The sequence below is a fragment of the Cydia splendana genome, chromosome 9 (assembly GCF_910591565.1).
Source record: "Cydia splendana chromosome 9, ilCydSple1.2, whole genome shotgun sequence".
NCBI lineage: Eukaryota > Metazoa > Arthropoda > Insecta > Lepidoptera > Tortricidae > Cydia > Cydia splendana.
In genome coordinates, this window is record NC_085968.1 from 17,614,736 (window position 1) to 17,630,230 (window position 15,495).

General features: G+C 35.7%; 1 protein-coding gene across 1 annotated transcript; it reads left to right on the forward strand.

The window, feature by feature from the left end:
- The first annotated feature begins 9,802 nt into the window (after window positions 1–9,802).
- Window positions 9,803–15,244, forward strand: LOC134793732 (uncharacterized). The gene is made up of 5 exons (XM_063765387.1): window positions 9,803–10,050; window positions 11,967–12,013; window positions 12,176–12,257; window positions 13,026–13,130; window positions 15,063–15,244. The coding sequence occupies exons 1-5, from the start codon at window positions 10,015–10,017 to the stop codon at window positions 15,216–15,218; spliced, it is 426 nt and encodes a 141-aa protein (XP_063621457.1). The 5' UTR covers window positions 9,803–10,014; the 3' UTR covers window positions 15,219–15,244.
- The last annotated feature ends 251 nt before the right edge of the window (window positions 15,245–15,495 follow it).

The following is a 15,495-nucleotide window of genomic DNA, read 5'->3' on the forward strand; positions in this document are numbered from 1 at the left end:
TGGTTGATTGGTACCGGTCACCACCTTCCGGATCCATCATCAGACCCTCAGTACTACCTTGTGTCAAAGATCTTGTTGCGACAAATCAAACGAGCCCAAACACGAAGTGGTTCAGTTACATGGTAGACTGGTACCCGTGGCCACCTTCCAGCTCCATCATCAGATCCTGAGTACTATCTTGTGTCCAAGGTCTTGTTGAGACGAATCAAACGAGCCTAAACACGAAGTGGTTTAGTTGCATGGTTGATTGGTACCGGTGACCACCTTCCGGCTCCAACATCAGACCCTGAGTACTATCTTGTGTCAAAGATCTTATAGAAACGAATAAAACGAGCCTAAACACGAAGTGGTTTAGTGGCATGGTTGATTGGTACCGGTGACCACCTGCCGGCTCCATCATCAGACCCTGAGTACTATCTTGTGTCAAAGATCTTGTTGAGACGAATCAAACGAGCCTAAACACGAAGTGGTTTAGTTGCATGGTTGATTGGTACCGGTGACCACCTTCCGGCTCCATCATCAGACCCTGAGTACTATCTTGTGTCAAAGATCTTGTTGAGATGAATAAAACGAGCCTAAACACGAAGTGGTTTAGTTGCATGGTTGATTGGTACCGGTGACCACCTTCCGGCTCCATCATCAGACCCTGAGTACTATCTTGTGTCAAAGATCTTGTTGCGACGAATCGAACGAAGCCAAACACGAAGTGGTTTAGTTGCATGGTTGATTGGTACCGGTCACCACCTTCCGGATCCATCATCAGACCCTCAGTACTACCTTGTGTCAAAGATCTTGTTGCGACAAATCAAACGAGCCCATACACGAAGTGGTTCAGTTACATGGTAGACTGGTACCCGTGGCCACCTTCCAGCTCCATCATCAGATCCTGAGTACTATCTTGTGTCCAAGGTCTTGTTGAGACGAATCAAACGAGCCTAAACACGAAGTGGTTTAGTTGCATGGTTGATTGGTACCGGTGACCACCTTCCGGCTCCAACATCAGACCCTGAGTACTATCTTGTGTCAAAGATCTTATAGAAACGAATAAAACGAGCCTAAACACGAAGTGGTTTAGTGGCATGGTTGATTGGTACCGGTGACCACCTGCCGGCTCCATCATCAGACCCTGAGTACTATCTTGTGTCAAAGATCTTGTTGAGACGAATAAAACGAGCCTAAACACGAAGTGGTTTAGTTGCATGGTTGATTGGTACCGGTCACCACCTTCCGGATCCATCATCAGACCCTCAGTACTACCTTGTGTCAAAGATCTTGTTGCGACAAATCAAACGAGCCCAAACACGAAGTGGTTCAGTTACATGGTTGATTGGTACCGGTGACCACCTTCCGGCTCCATCATCAGACCCTGAGTATTATCTTGTGCCAAAGATCTTGTTGAGAGGAATCAAACGAGCCCAAACACGAAGTGGTTTAGTTGCATGGTTGATTGGTACCGGTGACCACCTTCCGGCTCCATCATCAGACCCTGAGTACTATCTTAAGTCAAAGATCTTGTTGAGACGAATAAAACGAGCCTAAACACGAAGTGGTTTAGTTGCATGGTTGATTGGTACCGGTGACCACCTTCCGGCTCCATCATCAGACCCTGAGTACTATCTTGTGTCAAAGATCTTGTTGAGATGAATAAAACGAGCCTAAACACGAAGTGGTTTAGTTGCATGGTTGATTGGTACCGGTGACCACCTTCCGGCTCCATCATCAGACCCTGAGTACTATCTTGAGTCAAATAAATACATATAGAATGTCAGGTCGTTTCAAATATTTTTAATCCTGTCCGGTAGTTTATTAAACTGTACCATTATAAATTATAATACTATAAAAACGGTGCTAGGATCAAAGTCTCTCGTTGCGGTTTACACGCACACAGTATAGCGTTTTACACGGCGCCCGCCGCACACAATGATAAAAAACCTCGTCGTCGCCGTTGAAAATGTGCGGAGCCGACCGACACACGTCCTGCCTCTACAAGCTCTGCCGCGGCACTGAGCTGGCGCAGCGCGCGTCATCGGTAATATAGAGTAGTTTTCAAAAAATTGCCAAAAAATTATAGTAGAATTTCATAAACACTAATGTATACCAACAGTATAAGCAAACGTTGCAGATTGCTTGAGTATGAAAATGACTTCGATATTGAGTAGATTTTCGTAGGAATTGACACTTGTTTCGGAGAGAAAATCGAGTTCGTTTTACTTTGATTTTCTCTTTCTCAAAGGTATGTAGGAAAAATATAGTTTGATATGCCTAAAGTACAGGGTATTAGTAATACAAAATAGCCAGGTTTAGCAGAGTAAAATTCTCAACATTTCCAAATAAGAGCTCGCCATTCAGTGCTTCACGGGGTTTTTCGGAAACGACCATCAGAAAAAAAATCATTACTAATTTAATAAGTCCTTTTTCTAATATTTACAACGATATTTATAAAGATAAGAAGACGCTTTTACTGGAACAAGTACTCATTGTTTCTAATAATGAGCGCAAAGTCCTGAATTTCGTCGACTAGTATCATCAATTTTGCATTACTTCGACTTTTCTTGTAAGAGCGCTCTTAATGGTTGATTCCTTTTACAAGGTATCCCATCGCAACCTCGAAACAATTTTGTCCGATATTACATTTGCCAAATTCTCAATCCTCGCGTTTTTTTCAAAAACCGTTAATTGTTCAAAATTATGGTAATAGTTTCTGTAGTTAGTGGCTACTACCTACTGTTTATGTTAGGTTAAATTTGTAAATTTCTACTGAAAGTCAAATGTTGTTTGAGAAGAGCGCGTTCGGTCAAAAAAGGCAAATGAAACATTGGACAATAAAAGTTATGAGTAAAATTTCTTTAACATAATGAAAAAATGAAAAATGAAAATGAAAATGAAAAATTATTTATTTCCTTATTAAACGTATACAAATTGCCATCAGTGGTTGGGACTTCCTTTTAGGTGAGTGAACCTGTATCAGGATGCCCCGCTCCTCCATAACTAAACAGTCTTGTTGTTAATTATAGGAAATCTTATACATAAGCAAGTAACTTATTTTATTTATAAACTACTTATAACTAATATTTTCAATTTTTTATTTTAAAGAATGTTTTAGGTATTTATGCTATTATTTAGTATTCTAACCTAATTAAATACTATGTTTATGATGAGGATGAAATAATATGGTACATAACATAACATAATAGGCACAATTCACAGTTTAAATATTAAAACCAAACTAAAATAAACTAAAAATAAAATCTAAACTTAATCTTAAAATTGGCCCCGTGGCCCGTCAAGCTGTAGGCATTTACTGGCTGACTGTAAATACTGTATTTTTTTCGCTTAATTGTGAAATTAATACGTTGAGTGAAGAGGCTGCCAGGTCTATCTTTTCATGTGTCATGTTGAGTTTTGCGTTTTACTCAGTGTTGAGTTTTGCGGGGCTAAAACTATAATTTAAGAATACCTCTGTACTTTATAAAATAAATAATTAATAAATAAATAATGTCTGGGTCTCTACGCGTCTCTAAATAAAGTCAGATCTAATGGCTATATGGAATTACACATAGTATGTACTATGTTTGTATATAGCCAGGTACCTGGCTATATACAAACTGAACTAGCCCAAAAAGTGAAAACACAAAATAAAAAATAGGTACATCCAATGTGACTTGGAAAATCATCAGTCATCACGATCAAAATAAATAATTCTTAAATTTTGCAGCTGATTCTCAATTTGCTAGTAATGTGGATATTAATAACAGAGGCCTCTTCTGGTCCTGCACAATCAAATATATTAGAAGAAACTAACTCTAATGATGGAAGCGGTAACTACCATTTCAGGTAAACATCATCTTTTTTATTGACTTAAAGTTCTAGTCCTAACCTATACTCTGTATCTTTAGGTATTTAAATTACAATGTAGTATCCCATCCTATTTAAATAAAAGTAAACAAAATCTACCCTCAAATGGCTCGTTAAGCCAGTTGAGGGTAGATGAAAATATTACACGATCAAATAATGTAGGTTAAAGTCAGGTCGTTCAGTGGGGTCTCTATTGGTTTCCATACATTTTTTGTTCCGATTTTTTCAGTCCATAACGTTTTCCATCATAATTTTTATTAGTCATATTGTCAATAGTCATAAATGTTAACAATATAAATTGTAGTTCCGATTTTTGCAGGTCATTATTATTGTTAGTCATATTTTATTGCAGGTTATAATGATAAGTATGGGCTCTATTGCATTCCCAAAATTTTAAGTTCCGATTTTTTTAGACCATAACGTTTTCCATCATAATTTTTATTAGTCATATTGTCAATGGTTATAAAATTAAACTATACATATTGCATGATTGCCTACCTACCTGGGGATTATTTTTTATTTGGCTTACTGATTTCCCCTCCATTTCTTAGCTTTCGGGGCTCCTATTTCCGCTCTGAGGGACACAAGGTAACTAACGAACTTACCTGAGGAAACAGATTTCTTTTGTTTGGCTTACTGATTTCCCCGCCATTTCTTATTTTTCATGTGGCTTATTAAGCCATTTTGTCCCGCCAAAGAGTCGACGGAGCTCCGCTTAGCGGGGCTCCTATTTCCGCTCTGAGGGACACAATGTAACTAACAAACCTACACCTGAGGAAACAGATTTCTTTTTTCTTTATATTAAGGATGTTATTGATTTAGTTTCTTAGACGTAATTCACTTTAGTCATTAAAAATGGGGGTCCCTTTATTTGACATAATTATTGAAAGTCATAATGTTTAATATTATAGCACACAGATATCATTTTCTGACTATCGAAATTCGAAATAGTAAGTTTATGGGAAACAAAGCGATGACATTAAAACGATATGATTAACGACCATTAGTCCGATAAACTATATGCCTTAAAATATTTCTGAATAATTATTGATATTACCTTTGGATGTTATACTCATCAATTTTAATAACTTTTGTGATTATAGCGTTTAATATTATAGATGTTTAACATTAGAACTATGAAACGTTATACTTAACAAAAATTATGACTATTGTTGTTTATGTCTATAAATTATATGGATATCAATTTCTGACTATCGAAATTCGAAACAATAAGTTTATTGGAAACAAAGGGATCCCTGTTCGGTGACTGATCCAGGCGGTTTTGTAATTGGTCGGTTAACCAATAAATGTTATAACTACTACAAATTGTTTGTTTATTTTTATTTAAATACCTAAAGATACAGACCATAACATGCACTTAGATAAAGGGGTAGACGGTAGCGGCGGCAAATTTGCTTAATTATAGCTGTCGCGTCGAATGATGATCCTTATGACAGTTCATTCAAATCTCTTTTGCTGGGTCTGAATTTAAATAAAAATTTAATGAATATAAGTAGTTTTATTACCAAAAAGTTACATTTCTAAATAAATTAGTGTGCTAAACTTCCAAAACATGTTTACAAACAGTTTACGTGACATCATCATCATCATCAGGGATCATCATTCGAAGCGACAGGTATACTTAAGAGCTTCATATTTATTATATTTATGACACTTAATGCAATGTAGGTATATAAAACATTTGCATATCACAGTTTCAAGACTTCTAACGGACTAACCAGGAATGAAATCGGTACAGTGAAGAATGGTCAGAAGCATCTCGTGAAAGGCTCTTACTCTTACACCGATCCGGATGGCAATGAAGTTATCGTTCAGTACAAATCCGATGAAAACGGCTATGTCACTATAAAGGATGTCGCTTCAGCAGTAGAAGCAACAGAAGAAACAGCAACAGAAACGCCACCAAAGGCACCACTTGTGAGTATTTAGAAATATGAATGGAACGATCTAGGCAGGGTAATGGTGCAATCACACTGGGTCACATGTTCATCGCATTTGCTAAAATATCCTAACCTTATGGACCTTATGGTGCTATTACACCAGGTAGGCCGCCGAATGCGAAGTATGAGGTTGCCAGGCAACCGACATTATTTCCATTAGCAAACGACGTTACATCGCGTCATTCTTCGCATAATCATAAAATTTATTCAATTTTAATTACACTTCTTCCGTATATATTGTAAGTACCTTTTTTTCTTTCAGCCGAACACTCCATCAATTGTGTTATTACACCATCTGAAAGTTCCAATGTTTGTGTGGTTCCGTCAGCCTACTGTCTCACCATTTGTTATGTTTCATCAACCGGGAATTCCAACATTCATGCTATTTCATCAGCCGGCAAAGCAATCAGCTTTACCGCCTCATCAGACGGAAATATCATCAGCTGTGCAAACCCATAACCTGGAAACACCGACAGCAGTGCCGGTCATCAAGCCGCCGGAAAAACCACATGTACCATCAGATCCCGGTAAAATTCCAGCAAAAGTCCCGGACAAAATACCATATGAGCCATCCTATCCGGGCCAAATCTCGACAGCAGTTCCGGACAGTAAGCTTCACAATCAGACAATACCATTTGTACCGTACAGCTATGACGATATAATAGACGTGCCAAACCGTCAGTCGGAAGTCACTCAGGAGGTGGGTATACTAAATAACTAGGTACTTTTAAAGCTTCTTTCGGGTTATTTTCTGGGTTCCAATGAGTTACTTGGGTTGGAGTCCAATGAGTTACTTGGGGACGTAACTTTTTCCTTAAACTCATTAAGTTAGGTACATTGTATGCTTTTAATAAGGATAAGAGAAGCATGAATGTGCCCCATTAGCTCCACATGCTCCTCATAAACCTTACTTCTTGTTTTTATTTTGCAGGTCGTACCTCAACCCGTGCTTATAAGTCTACTAGGTGGCTCCCCCGGTTAATATTAATAGGCAAAGCTTATATCGAAATGAGTTTTACATGCAAAACAGGTGCGCTTATAGCAATTAAAAAAAAACTAAGGCTAGCTCAACTTACTCGCCTTATTTCTGTAATTTGGTTTCAATAAAAATGGTATTTATTTTTGTTTTTAAACTCGCAACTCGAAGTGAAAATAACGAACTGACTGCCCCTTTGAAATTACTTTCGTCGACGATGGTTGTAGTTGTATGTGTATTGTGCATAAATAGCATTTAGGTTTTAAAAAGACACAAAGGTATATTCCTACCTTGAAATATATTTAAATAAAAATACTAAATAAATTATAAACAATTTTGTAGTGAATCGATTATCTACGCTACGCCGCTCTACTAATTTATGTTAATTAATACATCAAAAAGTCAAGCGTAATCATAATTATATCCTTGTACTAATCATATTTTATTTTTAACATCATTATAAAATTTAATCATGTCGCACCATTACGTATTCTCATTAATACAAAGACGTATCCACATACAATGTTCATGATAAGATGAACCTTTTTTCAACAAGGATGCGAATAGTTGAATTGTGTTGTAGTGTCAATGACATGAACATGGACAGGTCCTTGTGTCTCAGGAATGAAGTCCATACGTGACATTCTTAAGTAACTGGATGTGGATATAAACAGTAGGTAGAGGTGTTGTGGTCGCAGTTCAAATTGGCGATCACAGAAGAAAAACCTTGACCAAAATGGTAAGTCACTCATTCATAATCGTAGTCGTTGGGCGGTACGAGTTAAGCAAATTAGGTGATAGAACATTATAACAAGTCTTTTACTTTATACATGTTATCAATGCATTAATATATATGCTAAATAAATGTTATTATTGCTAAAGAAAGGGCATTAGCATTAGTATTCTACAGCTTTTTACATAAGTACGTTTTTTGTTGTTTTTTTTACTCATAGCGCGAAATGAAGAGATTTCGTAACAAATGTATCATCAGAATCCCTTTTATTGTGCTGTATGATGCGGTTTGATTAAATTATCATGAAAGCTTCATGAAAGAGCTTATCTAAGATGGAATAAATACTTTTTATTTCTAACTAGATACTATCTGCTTGATTCGAACTTTAAGATACGTCAAATATTACGTCTAGATACGATATGGATTAGGTATGTCAGTGTATGAGTGTGTAGACGTAATATTTGACGTATCTTAGAATAAGTAAGTTAGAATCGGGCCGTATGGCGTAATAAACAAAAGATATCAGCAAAAATTTATAGCGATCTATCACCTATCCCACACAATCTCATTACAAATGCATATTACACATGTCAAAGTCGCCTTTGAACCCGGAATCTGCATAATCATGCAACATGCCATTTCATTGAATTAATAAACAAATTTTGTTAGTCATTCATGTAATAAGCTTATTTGTTAAGCCGTTGACCTTGACATATGTTGAACGTGCAGGTAAAAGCGAGCCTCTTCATCGCCTCCTCTATTATAATATCCATTATAATACCAACCTGCCGCGGCCTCGAGGGACAATTAAAAAAATACGTATTTAACAACAATGGACTTGGAACATACAGCTTCGAGTAAGTAACCAGGAGGATTCTAATTTAGCCTCTTGAAGGTTTTGATTTGGTTAAGATACGATCTTGATGATGGATTAGGTTGATTGTTGAGCGCAAAATGCACTGATAGTCGTGTCAAGGTATTATCATAACTAAATCAAAACCCTTAACAAATTGTTACGTCAGAATAGGCCTCTAGAAAATACTTTATAATTAATTACAATGGAATTAATGAGTATATTCTAACACCTCTTAAACCCTTAATCACGTAATATAGCACTGAACTCTATCGAATATCAGAAACATAATATGTATAAATAAATAAATGTGCTCTGATTACTATTGATATTTGCAGTGAACATTATCATATATTAACAATTAGTTTGATGTATGGCAAAAGTTTAAAAACTATGAATGGAATACAATATTTACGTAAAACACTTATGGACATGAGGCGCTCAAATGCCCTCTTATAAATATTAGCTATATTTGTTCTGCATAAACATGCATTTTGGTGGCATAAGTATCATCTTATATGTATCTAATAATAACATTCTGTGGGTACGTTCACCCTCATGAAATAATATGATTTATGGTCAATAACCATTCACGAATAACAATATAAGCCCAATAAATATTAATTATCAGCAGATCTAGGGAAAAGATAGACGTTACAGCTACCGAACTTCCATACACATAGTATATGAACTCGACTGTACCAATGTCTCTCTAATTCTTATTTTTAACGAAATATTTTATTTCAGATATGAAACTCAAGACGGCACATACAGAAGGGAAGATGGCGGCTTGGTGAACGGACCAGATGGATCTCTCGCGGTCCGGGGTGAATACGGTTACATAGACCCGAGTGGCCGCCCATTCGCGTTGCGGTACATTGCTGACGCCAACGGTTTCCAACCCCTGTTACATGATGACACGAGATTCAACGATAGAAGGATCTATTGAAATAATCTTTGTTAATTGTAAATAATGACTATTGTTGAATAAATGTAATTTAATTAGTCAAAGTCAGTAAACGTCCTTTTTTAACACCGCGCTACTCAAAGAGACAGACACTGTCATTATCGCCATAATTATTACCATTATATCCATAAGGGAAGGGACCAAAACTTCCGATTACGCTATTTACATACCTACTTGCTTACTTAATGTCATGTTTACTAAAATTGCTTTAGCAGTTAACACAACATATCTAAGAATGACGGCATCAGTGTCAACAAAAAGGGTCAGTTTAGGACAATAACCTCAAAGCGTCAGTTTATAAGTTGCATAATGACAATTTTATGACGCTTTTGATACACAAACGAAATTATTCACCCAAATACTTGAACTGAATTTCACTTTTGTTTTAGACGATACAATATAATTTTTATTACAATCGATATACTTTCATCGCATTTCAATTTATAGTTTAATAGTACGTTTCACAATAACATTTGGTTTAATGTATAACTTGAAATTATTGTATTTTATCACACTGTGGAAGCTTATTGTATTTAAGTTTTGAATACACAAATATTTATGGTATAAGACAAGTAATTGAGAAAACAGTTCAACTACGATAACTGATGACGAGGACTGTCATCACTAACATTTAAATGATTAAACGTTATTGCATCTAACTAACTAAAAATGATTAAAACAGCGATTCATCTTGTTGCTCTAATGGTAAGTCAGATGTGTATTGTATGTGTGAGTAAATACAGAAAGTATTAAACTAGGTATTTCAATACTCTCCCTTTACACTCGGCTTGAAACGATTGTGAGTTGACTTTTGAAAAAATGTTCAGCGTATGTCAAACCGCTTTTGCAAACGCAACCGATAGCGATCGATCGTGCGGTTGTCCTAGAATACTAGAAGAAATAGGTAAGGTTCATGCGTCGGTCTATGCAATGCGCGTGCGGCAGACTGTCTGTAAATGACTGTTTATCTCTGTATACTCAAACTTATTAGGTGTAGGGATGTTCAAATTTCACAGAAAAATTAACCTTAAAGTCATGGGTAAAAAATTGCAAAATTAACAGATATTACGATTTTAGGTAGGGCTATAAGTATGGCACTGAAAGCTGTTAAATATGTAGTATGTTTCAACGGTAAGTAGGTACTTAAATAACCTAAACAAATGTTCCATAAACAGAATTTAATACATGAATAATTAGTTTATATTGAATATTATGATAACTACCAGTTAGGTAGTATAAAAAGTACAGTGGCCGTTTCCTACTAATACTATTTTGTGTTACTGTCTGGAAGTTACTCACTCAATCACGTACCAGCGGTTGACTAGATACAAAACATAGGCACAAATATACTTTCAAACCTCGATAATAAACACCTACCGTCATTATAGCCAACTTTGCCACCAGGGGAAACTTTGCCCAAAACGACAATATTAAACAAATTCGTTAATGTAGAAAATTTTAAAATACTTATGGCCACCCTGCTATTTTTAGTAGCAAATAGGTTATATTTGTGACAAAACTGTATACCAAACATGTGCACAAGTTGACTTGGGAATTTTCAACGAGTTGTCAAATATAGGGTATAATCCAACGGGCAAAAAATTGTTGAAAAATGAATGCAAGTAGAAAAAAATTGAAAACCCTTTGACAAATGTTTCCGGGTTTCAGTTATAAAACATGAAGCATAGATTATGTCCATTGAGGTTTAATCTAAAAAGGCCTAAAGACACACAAAAGTTTTGGCGGGCAATGTAATCCGGTAATTTACAGACATATGGATGCCAACATTGCCCACCACCAAAAACGGCTTAGGGTTGTCACTTTTGACTAATTTACCCAACTTCGCAAGTAAAAGGACGTTATGTTTATACACTAAAGTAAGTTTATAAATATACAGGGTGTCCCATAAGTGACACGTCACAGTGACACCGGAGGTAGACCAGGCCAAGAGGACCCAAACCAACTTAACATGACCCCAGTAAAAGTGGCACGGTTTTCGAGTTATAGCCAAATTAAGTTTTTTCGAATTTAAACTGTTGTGAGACATACTAACATTGGTATTTGATAATTTATCGTAATGGATAATTTACCAGAACTTAGTAGTAGTAATGCACTTTATTGTACACACCACAGGTTTACAATAATAAATTACAGTAATGGAAGTACAAAGGCGAACTTATCCCTATAAGAATTTATTTCATATAAAAGGATGAATAGGCCACAATTCATATAAGAATACTTATCATTAACAGAATCCAATCAGACGGATTGACTAGGTAGGATATTTTTAAATGTACCTATAGTTATAAAACCATCCCAACCTTCACCAAATTAATTCTGACATTTAAGAGCAAAGATTATTGAAGTGCATCATAAATAAATACAAACATCATTTGATTACTGGCCACATTAGACTTAAGTATACAAAAAATAATGACTACATTAAAAAATAACCGTTAAAATTTACCTACTATTTCATAAGCCATCTAATTAACGTCACACATTTTGCGGTACTCATCATGTTACTCAAATTAACTACAATTTTGAATCTTAAAGGCTATATATTATGTATCAAAATAAATAATTGCAATAATCTAACCATAATCTTCGTGCTATTTTAGGTTCATCACAACCTTTTACAGCCGGCCGGTGCTGTCATTTACACATAGTAAGTGGTATATTGCTAAATATCGCATCAAATGAGTTTGTTTTTGTACGATCATGTTTAACCGTCTGTCAAGACCTTATTCCTATTATAATAAGGTCTTAAAATTCTAAGTTAAGTGTCTAAGTGCATGTAAAGGTCAACAGTCACTTGTTTCTACTTTAGCGAGGATGTCGAGTTGAGAAGAATATTCCCGAACGAATTTCCACAAGATACTGTCCGGAAGACTGGGCTCGTTGATGCTGAAGTAAGAATATTTATTTATATCGAGTAGTTAACCTTTCGTATGCCGAAACGCGGATCCACGTTAATAGGTATTGAGCCATAGTTAATAATTAATTAGAATTCAATAGTGGATCCGTGTCCACGGATACAAGAGGTTAAATAAAAAATATATCTAGGTAGGTGTTGCTGAAATGGTAACGGCTGAAAATAATAGTATTTTTCATAATTACACTAGGCAGTTTGCAAAATAACATATATCGTACTCGTCTTTCCTATAGGCATTGCAAAGTTAAAAGCATCGAAAGCATTTTTTACGCTGCATTACAAGTGGGATACATTTTTTCAGTAGGTACCTACTTGATATTCAAATATTAAAAACATGATATATATTTGTACCCAGGTTGTTAATTTTTACTGAATTGTCCAAAGTATACGATTAATGTTGAAGTAACATAGATCTGGCTTATTCTAGGTTGATGATATTAATATTTAGACATCTGGTATACCCATTTCAATCTCAATCATTTGTAATCTCACGTTACATAAACCAATTATTTACATGTACCCGTATAATAATAACTCCACGGCCACTTCGGCCACGGCAACTGCTGTCAACTCCGTTGCTGTTCCTGGTGTGCTCGCAAGTGGCTGATGTAGCCGATCTTGTTGCTAAAAGTTCGCGAACATTGCGGGCATGTGAACACACCATTAACATAGTTATAAGGTATTGCCGCAGGTGGTTTGGCTTTTATTCTATATATAATTACATATGTTAACATTAATGTTTAAGCACTTGGGTCGTTACGCTGAACTCCGACATTACTTTCTGCATCCGAAGTCTGCACTAAACAGCCCTTTTGAAGAATTGGTTTGCTATGGCGAACAAGGAAAAATGGTAATATTATTATGATATTTACTTCCAAAAACATATCATATGCATATGCAATTATAGTATTTTTCAAACTCGATGGATACGCTGACAGGTATTTGAATACAATTCTGCGTTATTTGACGTTTTTAGGTTATACATTTTATGGAGATGACAACCCTACAAGGGAATGCAATCTCGCACCAAGATTGGCGATTCGAGATCTCGCACGAAAAATCTGAATCGAGATAGGGTGTTTCGAGATCTCGGCGGTTACACTTTCGAGATCGAGATTTGACAAAGTAATTTAAAATGTGTTATTTTGAGCACATATTTCTAAGAATTACGTATATACCTACTACTTATTTAGAATACGTCGTGTTTTATTGAAGATAAAAACAACAAATTAATCAACATTAAATAAAAAAACTACTTTTATAAAAAAAATACAAAAAATGTATATATGTAAAATTGTAAGCAGAGTAACATGCTCTGTTGATATTTTTGACAAGCACTCAGCAATTTACAAAAAAATGTAGGGTAAGCGAGCAAAATTCATAAATAATTATGACTGGGTACGTTAAGTTCGTCCGATTTTTCTGCACAGAGCGCGGCACAGTGCTTTTATCGTCAGCTAAAGCCGGCCGCATACAATAGCATGTGCCTGAACACCATGAATCTAAGGTCAAAAAGATTACTCAAAACAAAGTAATTCACACGTATCAATCTTTCAATCTCGTTCGAGATCTCTAAAATATTAATCGAGTCGAGATCTCGACTGAGATTGTTTAAATCGAGATTTCTTGTCAACGAGATTGAATCTCGGAAATTCGTGCGAGATCTCGCGAGATCTCGAAATTGCGAGATCGAGATTGCATTCCCTAAACCCTACCCATCGAGTTTGAAAAATACTATAGTATTTGATAGTTTGTTGTCACAATAAACATTAAAATAATACCCAAATGTAGCAATTTACCGTCGAGCCTCGACACAGCTTTCGCGTTAGTTTTAATGAAGTGATGGATAAAAGTTGAGTACGTCCCAGAAAAGCTGAATTTATCCTATAAATAATTTAACGCTGCTTAACATATTTTCATGACGTTTTATAACTGCTGCTTAGAAAGGCACTGTGTGGGAGCTCCTATCTGTATTTACGCAAGAACTAAGAAAATAGTACTAATAGTAATAGTAATGTATATACATATTTGTATTTTAAACACTTGCTTAGTGCTGACCGTCGTCGTCCACACTGTGAACTGACAATTTGTAAGCCGTATTGCAAGTAAGGGAAACATTCCATTTCCAACGACAGCTGCACTACTGTCAATTTTACTATGGAAATTGACAATGACAGCGACGCGTTCAGTACCGGTAGTGCAGCTGCGGTTAGAAATGGAATGTTACCAATAACCCACCGATGCTCAGTTAAGAGAGGGCTGACGAAAAATTGTAATTTCAATATTGAATTTAAGAAATTGTAATCAATGTTAATAAATTGTAATGTTGTAATCAACAGCAGACCCCAACCAAAACCTTAAAGGTTATTAAAGTTGGCTCAATAGAAAATAACCACGAAAACATGTGTAATTCTCAGTAGTACCTATCATTAATTCATTACCATGCATACCATGGAAGTATAATTTTAGTATAAAATCGCTAGTGATTAGTGATGTAGCCGAGGGACCTGACGAGAAAAATTTTAAACAGTAGGATATATTCAGAGCAATTGAGAATATTGAGATAAAAGGTAAAAACCTGCGCGATGTAAGTTTCGCGTGGCGTACCTTTTGTCTCCTAGGAGACAGCTATTTCCTGGCTTTATGCCTGTCAGTTGTTCGAAACTGTGACCCTTTGCGATTAACTGACAGGCTGATATCGTCTGGCAAACTGGTGACCTGTAGGCCTTACTTGCGTTGATGCATAAACCATTTAAGTATACATTAATCTGCTATATTACAGATGTGCCACATAGACGTAAACCGATTTTCCTCAGCGGAGAGCGCATACGCCATGTCTCAGAAACAAGAAAGTCACATTGATCGTCGAAGAGTATATTGTATATTTCTCCTCTGCTTTTCTCTTGAGGAACTAGAAAAAGTTGTTACGACATTTTAGAATAAATTTTATCATCATGTCATGAATGAATATTTTACTAAGCTCTTCACATTGTTTTTTTTTATATTTACCTCTACCTATACTTACTTGGTTATAGTTAGCAAACAATATAGGTAGGTAATTTCTTTTCATAAAAGTGCCAGAATTTTCCAGTTTAAATTTAACTCATTTTCATACAATACATATCTAATCTATAGGATTTCAGCATTAGAAACTTTTAAATTGTTTGGTCTTATATAGATCTGACTGACCTAATCTAAGTTGTCTCATAATTTAA